Raw genomic sequence first — 17075 nt, forward strand, 5'->3', positions numbered from 1 at the left:
ACATCTCAAGAATGTTCAATGGAAACCAGATGCACCTGAGCTCAATTTCGAGTCTCATAGCAAAGGACCTGAATACTTATGTAAAAACAGGCATTTCTGTTTTTATATTTTAAAACATTTGCTAAAATGTAAAAAAATATATTTTTTAATTTTTTTTAAATGCTTTGTCATTGTGGGGTATTGTGTGTAGACTGCTGAGGATTTTTATTTTTTTAATCCATTTTAGAATAAGGCTGTAATGTAACAAAATGTGGAAAAAGTCAAGGGGTTTGAAAGCTTTCTGGGATTTACTGTTGCCTGAGAATATGGAAAAGTTGAATTACTTTAGTGAAGTTTAAGGGGCTCAGTGATTTTCAAGCCCGAGAATACTTTTCATAGGTGAAATTTCAAACATCTACAATTTTGATAATAACAGCTTTACCTTTATGTTCAAGATGTATTGGAACAGTAAGACGCCATCTTTCCATTTTCAAGCAGTGTGATATAATCAGCAGGAGTGAAAATATAGAGAAACCTCTTGTGCCAAGTCAATTGCACTAATCAGAAAGCTTTCTATTGTTAGGCAGTTATGTCAGATCCTTCATTTTTCATATACATAGCCCAGACCATAGTAAAGAAACTGCAAACAAAGTTTGTGTTCTTTATGGCTATCACTTGCATTGTATTGGGATATCAATTATCAAGTAGCATTTTGGAATATGAACAAACAGTAAATGGTCATTAAAAGAGCTCCTTATCAATATAATCTTATTTGATAACCCAATTTGTTTATAACCCAAAACCCAACCATCATCTGGATTGAAAATGTCTGAATACAGTAATGTGTGTGTGTGTGTGTGTGTGTGTGTGTGTGTGTGTGTGTGTGTGTGTGTGTGTGTGTGTGTGTGTGTGTGTGTGTGTGTGTGTGTGTGTGTGTGTGTGTGTGTGTTTGTGTGTGTGTGTGTGTGTGTGTGTGTGTGCTCAATGGTAAGTTTGACCGGACGTCGTCTACTGTTGATATTGCTCACTACAGTTGTTTATAGCTATTGGAATACAGTACAATGTTTCGCATTTCTCCGCCTACTCATTCTAATCCGAATGTACAATATTACAAACATTATTACAAACATTATTACAAACATTATAGTAGAGCTGTACAGTTATTATTTTGACCTATTCATTATTTATCTGATGTATTACTCTGCTTAAAATGTTTTACTGTATATGAAATCATTTGCTGTCAGAGGAAAAAAACAATGACGACTAATTGTAAAATAGGAATATTTTTGAAAAAACAGCGTGGGACCTTCTATTAAAGGCCAGGAAGGTGTTTTTCCTAACATACTAGTCTTACATGTTTTTTGCATTTAAATACTGTAGAATGATTTCTCTGTCCAAGGCCAGTGAGTATACTCCAAATAAAAACATGTGTATGCAGTGCAAGATTATAGCTCATACAGTGGGGCAAAAAAGTATTTAGTCAGCCACCAATTGTGCAAGTTCTCCCACTTAAAAAGATGAGAGAGGCCTGTAATTTTCATCATAGGTACACTTCAACTATGACAGACAAAATGAGGGGAAAAATCCAGAAAATCACATTGTAGGATTTTTTATGAATTTATTTGCAAATTATGGTGGAAAATAAGTATTTGGTCACCTATAAACAAGCAAGATCTCTGGCTCTCATAGACCTGTAACTTCTTCTTTAAGAGGCTCCACTGTCCTCCACTCGTTACCTGTATTAATGGCACCTGTTTGAACTTGTAATCAGTTTAAAAGACACCTGTCCACAACCTCAAACAGTCACACTCCAAACTCCACTATGGCCAAGACCAAAGAGCTGTCAAAGGACACCAGAAACAAAATTGCAGACCTGCACCAGGCTGGGAAGACTGAATCTGCAATAGATAAGCAGCTTGGTTTGAAGAAATCAACTGTGGGAGCAATTATTAGGAAATGGAAGACATACAAGACCACTGATAATCTCCCTCGATCTGGGGCTCCACGCAAGATCTCACCCCGTGGGGTCAAAATGATCAAAATGAGCAAAAATCCCAGAACCACACGGGGGGACCTAGTGAATGACCTGCAGAGAGCTGGGACCAAAGTAACAAAGCCTACCATCAGTAACACACTACGTCGCAAGGGACTCAAATCCTGCAGTGCCAGACGTGTCCCCCTGCTTAAGTCAGTACATGTCCAGGCCCGTCTGACGTTTGCTAGAGAGCATTTGGATGATCCAGAAGAAGATTGGGAGAATGTCATATGGTCAGATGAAACCAAAATATAACTTTTTGGTAAAAACTCAACTCGTCGTGTTTGGAGGACAAAGAATGCTGAGTTGCATCCAAAGAACACCATACCTACTGTGAAGCATGGGGATGGAAACATGCTTTGGGGCTGTTTTTCTGCAAAGGGACCAGGACGACTGATCCGTGTAAAGGAAAGAATGAATGGGGCCATGTATCGTGAGATTTTGAGTGGAAACCTCCTTCCATCAGCAAGGGCATTGAAGATGAAACGTGGCTGGGTCTTTCAGCATGACAATGATCCAAAACACACCGCCCGGGCAACGAAGGAGTGGCTTCGTAAGAAGCATTTCAAGGTCCTGGAGTGGCCTAACCAGTCTCCAGATCTCAACCCCATAGATAATCTTTGGAGGGAGTTGAAAGTCTGTGTTGCCCAGCAACAGCCCCAAAACATCACTGCTCTAGAGGAGATCTGCATGGAGGAATGGGCCAAAATACCAGCAACAGTGTGTGAAAACCTTGTGAAGACTTACAGAAAACGTTTGACCGCTGTCATTGCCAACAAAGGGTATATAACAAAGTATTGAGATAAACTTTTGTTATTGACCAAATACTTATTTTCCACCATAATTTGCAAATAAATTCATAAAAAATCCTACAATGATTTTCTGCATTTTTTTTCTCATTTTGTCTGTCATAGTTGAAGGGTACCTATGATGAAAATTACAGGCCACTCTCATCTTTTTAAGAGGGAGAACTTGCACAATTGGTGGCTGACTAAATACTTTTTTGCCCCACTGTAGGTTCAGGTACAGTTACATAGCTTTCATAGGAAATAGCCATGTTAACATGCCTTATAGTGACCCCAAAGCATTTAACATCAGCCTTTAACATCAAAGCAAGCTGCTGAAATCCAATAAGGGACAAGATGGTTGAGAGAGATACAGCGAAATGGTTTCACATGTAACAGATGGATAACAATGATCGAAACTTCAGGAGGAGAGTGACAGATGGAATTGAAATAGAGACCGTGATACAACCTATAGACACACAACAAGGTCCACTCTCCCTTTTCACCTTTCACCTTGAAAATAAAAGCAGACGTTTTACAAGACTAGTAAAACAATTTGGACACCTTTGAATGTAAATATGTACATATACTTTATTGATGTAAAAAAATGATATTGTTACCCCAACACTTTGTATATCGTCTGCTATGAATAAAACAACCATTTGGTTCAAGGAGCTCAGTTTCCAATTGTCTACCATCTTACAGTACATGTTCTTATAATATTTCGGAGGATGAACAAATACAGACTAATTGTGCCTACACGTTTTAGCCTGCAAAAGCACCTTTCATTGTGTGGAGGTCTGTGATCAATTACCTGAATTACACACAGCAGTACTTTCTCACTGGAAGTCTCACCAGACACATCAGTTACTGGAAGAATAAAGTTTTATATGACCTTAGGTTACCCCCCCCCCCCCCCCCCCAAAAAAAAACAAAACAAACAAGCACACTTTGGATATATTACAGCATCCTCTCTTCACTTCACACTTTTTTTTCTCCCTCCCTTTTCTCCATATCCACTCCCTTAGGAGTGCTAATGGGTTGTGAGTAATGTTATATCGCTGGCTCTCTCTTTAGTGTATTGGAAATGAAAACACTTGTTAGGCTCATGCTGGACCACTGTTTCCTATGACGTCTTACAGGCAGAGACGGGACTATACCTTCCACCCCCTATAGAGATATACTTTCCACTGCCCATCTCCTTCCAGGACTAGGGCCAAGCGAATCTCCCTCATCATCACTCCTCCTTTTTAAGATACCCTAATACACACTCTTTCCAAGGAATAGAGCGCCTCTATTCCCCATCTGAAGTTTAGAGACCAATATGTCAGCATCTTCACCATTGACTGAGAGAAAACAACCTCAAATTGCCTCAAAACAAGATAAGCAGTGTATTTTGCTGTATGTTATCGCAATTTGGTAGAATCTGTCAAAAATAACTATATTTTCTACTCTTGTGGATGGGGTGGGCTACATACTGTTGGCTACAGAGGCAAAAAAAAAGATCCTTGTTCAATCATGCCCCCTACTGCTCACATTCATACATACACCAATACTTTGTTCCCTCTTGCAGTAGAACATTGGTTGTTTTACAGTAGATCATTGCTCAGTGAAAGGTTGTCATCTAGTGTATTGGAAAATAACTGCAGTACTACCCTATACCATCCAACATTTCAGCTGATACAGTTGTTATACACAGTCGACAGACAAACACATTAATGCTGTCAAATATGTGGTAAGTCATTTTTATTAGAGAAATTATTCCAGTGATGAATACACTCCAATAAGGCAGCATTGACACAATTTTAGTAACAAGATAGCAAACAATGACATTATTTTTCTCTTCAGTTTTTTACCCAGGAACTATATTATGTTCTCCACACAAAACACAGCGTATATGCTAAATAAAAATAAACGTTTAATTAAAGGTAGTATGAAAGGAAAATAGGCACAGACATTCATTCAAACCGCTTCTTCCCTCTTTCCTAAAACCTAGCACTCTTCAGGAGTCACTGGAAGTTCCTTGGTGTGTAGTTTGTTGTGTCATCCAACCAAATCTTTGCATAGCTTCCTATTTTACTTACTGTAACATGCCATTCAATATGAACACACTTTGGGAATCCTCATAGCTTCATGAAAGTGATCGAAGTAAACAAACAGATGCATTTGAACTAATTTTTCATCACTGTTTTTTTCCCAGCGATAATCTAGTTTGAACGAAAGTAGATTTCAATGACAAAAGCATAACAGAATGTTTAGAAATGTAGTTGAACATTCAAATATTCAACAACTTAAAGGACAATCGGTTATATGCGCCAACTGCAGGTATATCAGCACTACAATATGTCAATTCAGATACAGTTGTGGTCGATATGGTCGGCCACACGCTAGTCACAACCCACTTCCAAGACACAAGTTGTAAGACGATGAAAGCACCATACCAAAATCAATAGTGTAAAACTGAGTGGTATAATGATGATGAAAAGGGCAACTACATGGGTCTCTCTGTGTTCAATACACTAACCCTCAAAACAAAAATTGTGTTTCAAACAATAGGGCTCTCGTTGGAGTAAAATGAAGTGTGTCTATGTGTGTATGTGTGTTTGCCTATACTGCCTGTACACTCTGCTCAACCTGCAACACAGTCCATTTCCCTCACTGACACAATATCACTTTCTATTCCCTCATAACCACCCAAGGCTTTAGGGGAGACTTGGGTTGGTTGTCACACGTTTTACTCTGGTGTGTATATATAACAAGACTCTTTTCAACATTAACAGAAAGACCAAGGTCTTGGGTTGAAATAGGGATCCTACTAGTATGTTTTATTCCAACATGGAGTAATAAGCCATCAAACACACTCTGCCCACTTGTGACAACCAGCCCCATCGCAGGGTTGTCACTCTGTTTCAGCCATTAGTATGCGCCGTTCTCCTCTAGGCAGCCTCCACTGATGGGGTTGGTTGTCACAATGTTAGCTATTAGTTTATTCCTTTAGTAAAAGGAAATTAAGCAATATGGTTCACAGCGTCTTAGAAATAGCCTTTCTTTTATCAAATGATATTCCTAACAAAATGCATGGTAACATATGACATTTTGAGTCAATTTGTGTGCGCGTGTGTTGCACACACATGTGTACATTTGTCGGTGTGTGACAGAGAAAATATGTTTGGGAGAGAAAGGCAACAAACCCAGATAGCAGAGAAACCTCTGGACAATGGATGAATGATGAATCGGGAAGATGCCGTTTTAGACATTGTTTGCTAATTGGCAAGACGTCTCACAGATGGTTTTAGAATATCTCCATTCTAAATTCTACAGTTCTACATAGTATATATGTCGGCCAGGCATCAAGACTCTATTCTGATGTCTCGGCGACATCTTCCCAATGTGCTAACGCTTTCCACCGTACATATATTATTCCCAACACATTTTGATCTTCCGGGAAGGAAGGTTTACAGCAAAAGATCCCAATGCTAATTAAGATGCTACATGCTACCACATGGCTTGACCTAGGAACTCAGAAATAAGTATGGAATGTAGCTCTCCCTATAATATATATATATTTTTTTTACATGTATACCCCCATAATGCAAACATTCATTTTTGGATGAAAAATGAAAAAAAAATACTGGATGAAAAAAAAAGTTTTGCCTATAAATTAAAATTAAAATTTAAAAAATACCCTCACCTAAATGTTTTGTTATGATGACATGAATCGACCAGGTGGATTAGTTCTTTTGAAGAATTCACACATTTTAATCTTAAAAGTATTACACAGCACCCTCTAGTTTGGGAGTTATAAGCACTGTGACAATCAACCCTGGTCTCCCCTACACACTGAATACAGAGCTACATGATCAAATAATGACGTGTGTGTTAGGTCTAGTGTGGTACATGGTAAGGGCTATTATGTCAAGAAATGATCACATGATGTTGGGGATGTAATTAATAATTTTTCCTCATCTATAACATTTACAAAAATAATCATGCAAATATACAGGTAATGCCCAAAATAAAGGAAACACTTCAGTAAATGAGGGATACAAAGTATATTGAAAGCATGTGCTTCCACACAGGTGTGGTTCCTGAGTTAATTAAGCAATTAATATCCCATCATGCTTAGGGTCATGTATAAAAATGCCCTATTGCCCATTATTTTGGCTACCATGGCTAGAAGAGATCTCAGAGACTTTGAAAGAGGGGTCTTAAAGGGTGTGTGTCTCTCCGTCACCACATTTAAACCCAATTGAACACTCATGGGAGAATCTGGAGCGGCACCTGAGACAGCCTTTTCCACCCCTTCAACTAAACACCAAATTATGGAATTTCTCGTGGAAGAATGGTGTCGCATCCCTCCAACAGAGTTCCAGACACTTGGTGAACCTATGCCAAGGCATAGAAGCTGTTCTGGTTCGTGATGGCCCAACACCCTATTAAGATACTTTATGTTGAGGTTTTCTTTATTTTGGCAGTTACCTGTACATATTCACTACGCTTTACAACTGAACAGAAACAGTAAGTGCTGTTATATATATATATATATACTACAAGGATGAAATACTCAAGAGATACCACACTCTTTTTCAAGGATACATGTAAACAATAGCCACTGACAACGTTATATCAGCATGGGGTGAGTGGTGTATTGGTTTGCCATAAACCTGCAATGACCACCACGATACCACATGAATACGACAGTGCCAAGACCCTTTGACCTCCACTGACCACATCCACATGCCTGGGAGATGAGGAGACAACACTCATTCAGTTCTGTTGTGCATCATCTAATATTTCTTCCATCAGATAGCTGTTATAAACAAGATCATTTGGTATGTCCTATCGATGTTACAATGATGGGTATGTTTTAGGGAGAATTTCAGTAATTCCCTGACATTTAAACAACACGTAGTGTTTCAAAAAATGTATCCAATGACCATTAATGTATGTTGTAGATGTAACAACTAAGAGTACTCCAAAGAACAATTAAAGTGACTGAGCATTCACAGGAACACAAACTGCAAAGAACCATGGAGTTTCCATGGAAACGTACCTCTGTAAAATGGCACCTGTCTTTTAATCATAGACATGGTACAGTGCTGTAGCTTTCAGGTACACGCTTAGAAAAAAGGGTTTCAAAAGGGTTCTTTGGCTGTCCCCATAGGGAAAACCTTTTTGGTTCCAGGTAGAACCTTTTTGGTTACAGATAGAAATGTTTTGGGTTCCATGTCGAACCTTCTGTGGAAAGGGTTCTACAAGGAACTCAAAAGGGTTCTACCTGGAACCAAAAAAGGGTTATTTTAAGGGTTCTCCTACGGGGGACAGCCAAAGAACCCTTTTAGGTTCTAGATAGCACTTTTTTTTCTGAGAGTGTAGACGTTTAGAGAAGGTTAATCTGAGAGAGCACTACACTGGTCTGTACATTTATTCAAGTCATAGTGGAGATTTAAATGAGATGGTATTGAATATTAAAACAAAATGGTGGAATCATAGTAAGTAGGCCAGTTAGTGATGAGAATCATGTAATGGATAGTCATACTTCATATTAAATATGGGCTTTGAGATGTTCTAATAATGGCTTACAAATATATAGGACAATTGAAAAACAGTAGCTAAATACTTATATATTAATATGAAAATTCCCTGCAAATTTAGAGTTAAAGATTTTTCCAGTTTGAGATGTACACAAACCAGAAATAATGTTACGACTACTTAGGTAACATTTGGGTAACTATATATAAAAGAAGGCACTTTTATGTGTTGTTAGACATCACATATGCTTCATACAACCCAGATCCTTTCAAGTATACGTGAAAAGAAGTCGGCATATGATACTTTAACTCGAAATACTTCCACAACTTTAAACAGTAAACAATGATACTGAATAACTGAAAGTCTTCATAAAAATAGCTGGGTATTCGGCTTCAAACAGTGAACACATTAATAAACTCCTAAACAAACCTTATAATGACGATAGAATAACATGTAGAAAAAACCATCCTGTGATAATAATCCAATGGGTTTATACAAATACTAACTGGTGTTAAAAGGTAGAATACAACTTCTTATCGTTATTATTTCCAAAGTTCACGACTGGGATAATGGTTTAGCCAACCCTTTACATTTGAACATACTAGTTGGTCACTGGTTGTGGGGAGTATCACTGTTGCTTGCGTTTCGCGGGTGGTGTCAGTGGGTGGTTGGCACTGTGGTGGGGGTTCCACAGCAGAGGGGCACTGAAGATGCCAATGATGCCTAGGTTGAGGATGATGCTGAGGGCCAGTGCCCCCAGGGTACTCAGGAAGGAGGGTACGGCCGCCTGCGCAATGAGCCACGCCCTGCGTGAGGTCATATCTGCTAGCACCGCCTCCATCTGGAAGTGGGTACCCACCACGGCACAGATGTGGAAAAGCTGGTGACTGTGGCCTGAGAGAGGAGAGAGAGAAGGAGAGAGAGATCAATGAGAGAGAGAGTTATTAGAAATGCTTGAATTTGATCATACTGCAGTGAATAAGGATTTACCAGGGTTGCTCAAAGTATTGTCACCGTTCAAATATTTGCCTACAGTGCCATCACGAACACAGTAGAACGGACACTGGTATGCGCTAACAATAACTGGCCACAGGCCAGACTAGCTAAAGCTTGCTCAATAACTGATGTAACCTCCCAATTCCAGTTGCCATGGTATCCGGGCGTTGGCGTGGACGTACCGAAGTAGTCGAAGCGCCCCGGGGCCAGCCTCTCTGGGAGGTGTGAGGCAAACAGGAAGCAGGTGAGGAAGGCGAAGAGGAGGTGGTAACAGTGACTGGGCAGGGCCTCACTGTGACAGCAGCTGCCCCCACAGCACAGCAGCAGCTACACACACACACAGACACACACACACATATACAAACACACATAAGATCATTGGCACAAACAGCGGCCAAGGGATTAAAAGCTTTAACAGCATGTGGTCAAATCTTTATTTATTCTACACAAAATCAGTTTCGAAGTTAATGAGCCAAAAGTCCTGGTCAATGTATTAAAGAGAGGCATTAATCGGATCTAAACTGTGACATAACAAACAGAATGCAACCCAATGACTGTAAAAACAGACTTTCTGTGAACTCTGTCTACACCTTCTCAAAATACACTCACTCTGTAAAATAGAGGGATGTTGTCAAAGATGAATGGAAAGACAAATGCCCCTGTCCGGAGAACTTTACTGCGATGAGGAAACTGCATCTCCAGGAATCTATAAACAAATTAAAACAGAGGGAGGAAAGTTACAATGGTTTCCACGACCAGGAGAGTGATGCATCATGGGTAGGATACCGTATTGGCTACCTACCTAGAATAGCAGGACAGGCTGGTGCAGAATAGTGTGTTGCAGATGGCGATGGGCACAAAGTGTTGGTGCAGCCAGCTGTTGACCCAGCAGTCAGGCATCACATAGGAGCCATACGTTATGGCACAACCTGGACACAAACACACTGAAAGGTTAAAAAAACAACATACGATATCTGAAACTATATCTACCATGCATTTACCTACCATACACTCACCAAGCACTTAAAATAATTATAAATTGCAATGCTCATAACATATCAATTAGGCTTTAATAACATACTAATGAAACATTGGCCTTGCACTTGCTGTACATATGCTTCAATACCAGTTTTAATCCCAATGATGTACTTCCAATAAATTTAGAAGCTGTTTTAAATAAGCTTGCCTGCAAAACACCGTCTACAGTAAACATTTGCAATCCTTATCCAAGAAACATCTGGCCATTTAGGGCTGGGTATGTTTTAGGGCTTGGTATGTTTTAGGGCTGGGTATGTTTTAGGGCTGGGTATGTTTTAGGGCTGGGTATGTTTTAGGGCTGGGTATGTTTTAGGGCTGGGTATGTTTTGGCAGTAAGGAGAATTGTGGTAGATTAAGGATCATATTGTAGGGGCCTCAAATCCACTAATATGGATTTGAAAAGGCACGTTTTCAAAGTAAGAGACAAAGTTTGTTTGAAAGAGAGGGACAAGCCTATCACACACACCCATACAAGCAAACACACACCCAAGAAAAGCACACGTATTCACAAGCAGAATGCAAATACCCAAGTATGTGAATTGGTTGAGCAAGCACGTGGACACAGACATGAATCCATGGAAAATGTATATGTGAAGGTGTAGAACAGTGGTATGCACACATCCATAAAAACTTTTCCCAGATGCTGGATCCGAGAGGAAAACATATGCTGATATTTTAATCTACTCTGTCTGTTGACCTAAATCTGACAGTGCAATCTGGTGCGACATGCTTTCTGTTTGTAAGTAGCCCTGTATGGCTCCTCTATTGGATGAGCAACCCTCAGGCTGGATGTCTTAAATGAAAGACAAACATTATTCCAAGATGAAAGAATTGTAAAAGAAAACAAACTCTGATTTCACTGTTGGCATTGAGCTGTCAAACGTGTTTACATACTGCTTTACTCAGCTCATATGTACAGTGGGGCAAAAAAAGTACTTAGTCAGCCACCAATTGTGCAAGTTCTCCCACTTAAAAAGATGTAATGTAATTTTAATGTAATTTTCATCATAGGTACACTTCAACTATGACAGACAAAATGAGCAAAAAAAATCCAGAAAATCACATTGTAGGATTTTTAATGAATTGATTTATTTTAATGAAATTATGGTGGAAAATAAGTATTTGGTCAATAACAAAAGTTTATCTCAATACTTTGTTATATACCCTTTGTTGGCAATGACAGAGGTCAAATGTTTTCTGTAAGTCTTCACAAGGTTTTCACACACTGTTGCTGGTATTTTGGACCATTCCTCCATGCAGATCTCTATTTTCTATGGGTTTGAGATCTGGAGACTGGCTAGGCCACTCCATGACCTTGAAATGCCTCTTACGAAGCCACTCCTTCGTTGCCCGGGCGGTGTGTTTGGGATCATTGTCATGCTGAATGACCCAGCCACGTTTCATCTTCAATGCCCTTGCTGATGGAAGGAGGTTTTCACTCAAAATCTCACGATACATGGCCCCATTCATTCTTTCCTTTACACGGATCAGTCGTCTTGGTCCCTTTGCAGAAAAACAGCCCCAAAGCATGATTTTTCCACCCCCATGCTTCACAGTAGGTATGGTGTTCTTTGGATGCAACTCAGCATTCTTTGTCCTCCAAACACGACGAGTTGAGTTTTTACCAAAAAGTTATATTTTGGTTTCATCTGACCATATGACATTCTCCCAATCGTCTTCTGGATCATCCAAATGCTCTCTAGCAAACTTCAGACGGGCCTGGACATGTACTGGCTTAAGCAGGGGGACACATCTGGCACTGCAGGATTTGAGTCCCTGGCGGCGTAGTGTGTTACTGATGGTAGGCTTTGTTACTTTGGTCCCAGCTCTCTGCAGGTCATTCACTAGGTGTGGTTCTGGGATTTTTGCTCACCGTTCTTGTGATCATTTTGACCCCACAGGTGAGATCTTGCGTGGAGCCCCAGATCGGGGGAGCTTATCAGTGGTCTTGTATATCTTCCATTTCCTAATAATTGCTCCCACAGTTGATTTCTTCAAACCAAGCTGCTTACCTATTGCAGATTCAGTCTTCCCAGCCTGGTGCAGGTCTACAATTTTGTTTCTGGTGTCCTTTGACAGCTCTTTGGTCTTGGCCATAGTGGAGTTTGGAGTGTGACTGTTTGAGGTTGTGGACAGGTGTCTTTTATACTGATAACAAGTTCAAACAGGTGCCATTAATACAGGTAACGAGTGGAGGACAGAGGAGCCTCTTAAAGAAGAAGTTACAGGTCTGTGAGAGCCAGAAATCTTGCTTGTTTGTAGGTGACCAAATACTTATTTTCCACCATAATTTGCAAATAAATTCATTAAAAATCCTACACTGTGATTTTCTGGATTTTTTTTTCTCATCTGTCATAGTTGAAGTGTACCTATGATGAAAATTACAGGCCTCTCTCATCTTTTTAAGTGGGAGAACTTGCACAATTGGTGGCTGACTAAATACTTTTTTGCCCCACTGTATATACTGTATTCTATTATACTGTATTTTAGTCAATGCCACTCCAACATTGCTCGTCCTCATTTTTTAAATATTTCTTAATTCCATTCTTTGACTATTAGATTTGTGCGTATTGTTAGATTATTGTTAGATACTTGAACAAGACATGTATTATTATGAGGTTTTGTGGGCGAAAAAAACTTAATTACAGTGAATCTGACAAGCCCAGACAGCACAGCAACACGACACACACAGTGCCAAATCAAACATACACAAACAATGACGTAACCACACAAACAATGGTTACAAATATGGCAAGTAGTATACAAAGTTCTAATCGTGCAACTGATTGCCCAAGTTCGCCGAGACTTTTTGGAACTTGAACGATTGCACGTGGCCTTTAACCTGTGGGATTGCACCGGGTCGGATTAGTGGAAGCTGTAGCCTACTGTGAGAGTAGGCAGACTTGGTACTGGAGGAAATGTAACCAGAAAAAAGAACTAAAGGTAAAGGAAGTACTAATAGTCTAACTGTGAAGTGCAGACAGTCAGACTTCATGCAGCGGGCCTTACCCAGGCTGTAGAGGCTGAGGGCGCCGTAGTCAAAGAAGTAGCAGATGTGGCGTGCCTCGGGGGACATGGTGCTGAAGGTGTGGGCACAGCTGGAGGTGAATGGGTACACACAGATCAGCAGCATGTACACCAGCAGCGGCCAGGTGTAGCTCTCCGACAGGAAGTTCAGTGTGGAGCACAGGACGCTGAAGCGCCACAGGAAGTACCTGGGAAATGAGAGGCGTCGCAACACCGTCAGTTTCAATTCATATGAAATGGGGGAGTGATCGGAAGATTTGATACGAAGGCAGGAAGACACCAATCTGATATGTATGCTTTCCAGTCTAAACCAACCCTAATTGTTACAGAATACCTCCGGCTATCTATGGATCTGATCTCCTTGTCTACATTCAGAGTGTTTGCATTGGTGTACATACCATGTGGGCAGGAAGTGGGTCCAGATGTTGACTGTCTCATTGGTCATCTGGAAGCTGCTAAGGATGCAGTCCAGGGCGGAGCTTTGGGGGTGACGGTATCCCGAGATGATGCCATCCTCTCGGAACACCTGAAGGCAAAACACTGTGATACACAGTACATAGGCTACTATAGAGATTATCTAACAAACAACTGGAGGACATCAAGACCTGTCCTCCTAGTCTGGTACATCTGGGCCTGTATTTCAAAAAGTGTCTTCGAGCAGGAGTGCTGATCAACACATACATTGGCATTTTAGTAATTTGGCAGACACTCTTATCCAGTGTGACTTACAGTTGCATTCACCGTAAGATAGCTAGGTGGGACAACCACATATATCAGTCATAGTAGGTACTTTTTTTAGTAGCTGTAAGCAAAGTCAGTGCAAGTAGGGGGAAAAAGTCAAGTGCGAGTTTTAGTTCACAAAAGGCCATCTTTATTTTATTTTTTTATTTACAAAAATGGCTTGAACATTCAGCCTGTGAAACGTCTGAAGGTTTGTGAAATGGTTGCGAAAGGTTCCTCTTTCAGTATGGTCACTCTTACCTTGGGGACTTGGTGGATGTCGAAGAGCTGGGGGAGTTTGATGCTAAGCATGTCTGTGGGCAGTCTGATGGCCCCCCTCCCTCTCTGGCAGGCCTCCCTGAGCCTGGCCCTGCATCCCCGGCAGAGGACACACCAGACTGGGCAGTCAAACGCTGGGGCCTGGGCCCCCTCTCCAGGCCCTGGTTCCCATTGCATACAGCGGTCCCAACCCCAGGCTTGGCCCCAGCCCTGGGCCCAGCCCCCACCACCGCTGGCCACCCCACCCCCCCACCACAAAGGAAACACTGCAGAGAGAGAACAGGAAGAAAATGGCTGTTAGATATAACTCTCTAGAAATTACACTGACATACACTCAGATATATTGTGTGAGGACTGTTAAATACCCATCAGAACTAGAAATGTGTTTACAAATCACACATGACACATCCACTGTATGTGAATTGGTTGGGGAATAGTCCACTCTGTTTCCACTTGAATTCAAATTACAAACCAATACAAAAACATTCCATAGAATTTTCTCATGGTTCCATCAAAATGAGTATTCCTTCTTTTGTCATAATGTCCTTTTTGACTGGACTCAACACAGTCTTCCATTGTGTCAACCTTCTCTAGACGTCCCCAGACATGAACTCAGATGTAGACAGTGGTTAGCATTGTCACATTATGGTGGGCTGTTAGCTAACAAAGCTAGCATGACAATAACATGTTCCTGCTATGTAGTATTGAACAGAGGACTCCTTCTGTTCAGATAGCAAGGGAGATTGTTAATAAGAGCCTTTTGTTTATGAAGCCAGCAACCCACACCATGTTCAATATTGCAGGCATGCTTTGCTTGCTATTTATCAGCTGGAAAAACAACAAAAACCTCTTGTTGGTTTCATGCAAATCTGTCATCGTCTATTGAGAGTTTCTGTTGAGGAAGTTTCATTTTGCCCTACTTACTGATATTTAAATCACTCATCATCTCTCCCTGTCTCTTTATAAGTGAAAGGTATTTCAGATCCCCTTTATGGAAATACACTGAGTGTACAAAATATTGAGGCTGTTGCCCTCAGAACAGCCTCAATTCGTTGGGGCATGGACTCTAGAAGGTTTTGAAAGCCTTCCACAGGGATGCTGGCCCATATTGACTACAATGCTTTCCACAGTTGTGTCAAGTTGGCTGGATGTCCTTTCGGTCGTAGACCATTCTTGATACACACGGGAAACTGTTGAGCATGAAAAACCCAGCAGCAAATCGAAGTGCCTGGTACCTACAACCACACACTGTTCAAAAGCACTTCAATATTTTGTCTTGCCCATTCACCCTCTGAATGGCAGATACACATTCCATGTCTCAATGCTTAAAAAATCCTTCTTTAACCTGTCTCCTCCCCTTCATCTACACTGATTGAAGTGGATATAACAAGTGACATCAATACGGGATCATAGCTTTCACCTGGATTCACCTGGTCAGTCTGTCATGGAAGGAGCAGGTGTTCCTAATGTTTTGTATACAGTGTATATTATAGAAATGTGTGCAAACCACTATCAAAGCTTATTGTGAAAAAGACACAAATGAATTGGGTTGCAAAGTCATACCGAATTCATTATAATATAATTCAAATTGAAGAGGCAGTAATTGGGAGCACGCTAGACGTTGAAGTGACTTCTGTGAGGAACAAGAAATTCGTGATGTGCAGTTCACAAATGATTATTTTTTAACAACCTTTTTAACTGACTCGAGAGTCAAGATACATTTTTCAGAGTGACTCGTTCCTTTAAGTCGTTCGTTTGACCTGCTCTGCTGGCCACGATGAATCCTACAGCAGGGTTCAGACGCGTTTCTCCGGCCTAGTGGTTCCAGAGACGTGCTCCGACCACCAGCTGTCTATATCATATGTGCGTGCAGGAAAATAGATCATGCTGCATTGGCAGCATAGAGAAGAAGAATACATGTTTAGAACTGGTATTTGATCTCATGGTGTAAGAATTAATGTAATTGGTTGATTATTGAAAGCTATACAGCTTTGTAGAAGCCTAAACAGCCTGCCTCTGCTCAACAAAATCGAGAACGAAACGTTTGGGGGCCTGCAGCAGTTCGCGGACGATATCTTCCTCTCTGCAGTCAAGTCATTCCGCAAAGAGTCGTTCACAATCTAGTCTGGTTGTATACCTATCTATCACCCGTGTACGTTGTTTGAAGCACACTTTAGTAAGTCTCAGTCACAAATGACAGCTCCAATAAGCCCCTTGTGGTGAACGGGAGGCTTGTAGAATCATGAGCCTTTCAAGTTTTTAGTTAATTGTTCGCCGGCAGGGGGTCCTGTGCGCTCTAGGTACTGAATCAAATGAACGAAATGAGTCGAAAGATTCATACTTCTGACTGAACGAGTCGAAACGATCTGAGTCAGTGAAAAGAGTCAAACTTCCCATCACTACAGTAAATACTGTGTGATAGCCACTGAGGCACACACAAACAGCAGAGCATGTATGTGCTGAACAAGCAAACAGGATGGATAAACATGCCAGGAGAGGAAGGATAATGATGTCTACCTGGAACCAAAAGGGGTTTTTCAAAGGGTTCTCCTATAGGGACAGCCGAAGAACCCTTTTAGATTCTTGATAGTACCTTTTTATCTCAGCGTGTATGCTAAAGAGCACAATCATACTAAATTCCACTCCAGCCATTATCACGAGCCCGTCCTCCCCAATTAAGGTGC

The 17075-nt window shown here is 40.8% G+C and overlaps 1 protein-coding gene across 1 annotated transcript; it reads right to left on the reverse strand.

Annotated features, from left to right (window-relative positions):
* Nucleotides 1–4528: 4528 nt before the first annotated feature.
* Nucleotides 4529–14627, reverse strand: LOC110487724 (membrane progestin receptor delta). The gene is made up of 7 exons (XM_021559638.2): nt 14374–14627; nt 13791–13918; nt 13375–13580; nt 10130–10256; nt 9937–10033; nt 9510–9654; nt 4529–9225 (listed from the first exon to the last, which is right to left on the reverse strand). The coding sequence occupies exons 1-7, from the start codon at nt 14566–14568 to the stop codon at nt 8960–8962; spliced, it is 1164 nt and encodes a 387-aa protein (XP_021415313.2). The 5' UTR covers nt 14569–14627; the 3' UTR covers nt 4529–8959.
* Nucleotides 14628–17075: the final 2448 nt, after the last annotated feature.

This window comes from Oncorhynchus mykiss, chromosome 2 (genome assembly GCF_013265735.2).
Source record: "Oncorhynchus mykiss isolate Arlee chromosome 2, USDA_OmykA_1.1, whole genome shotgun sequence".
Classification (NCBI taxonomy): domain Eukaryota; kingdom Metazoa; phylum Chordata; class Actinopteri; order Salmoniformes; family Salmonidae; genus Oncorhynchus; species Oncorhynchus mykiss.

Bases quoted from the DNA above. Each gene is read 5' to 3' on its own strand.
- LOC110487724 (XM_021559638.2), bottom strand. From the start codon at position 14,568: ATGCAATGGGAACCAGGGCCTGGAGAGGGGGCCCAGGCCCCAGCGTTT. The intron at 13,581-13,790 runs GTATGTACACCA...CTCATTTCCCAG, and splicing joins ACCCACTTCCTGCCCACATG to GTACTTCCTGTGGCGCTTCA. The intron at 10,034-10,129 runs GTAGGTAGCCAA...ATTTGTTTATAG, and splicing joins AGCCTGTCCTGCTATTCTAG to ATTCCTGGAGATGCAGTTTC.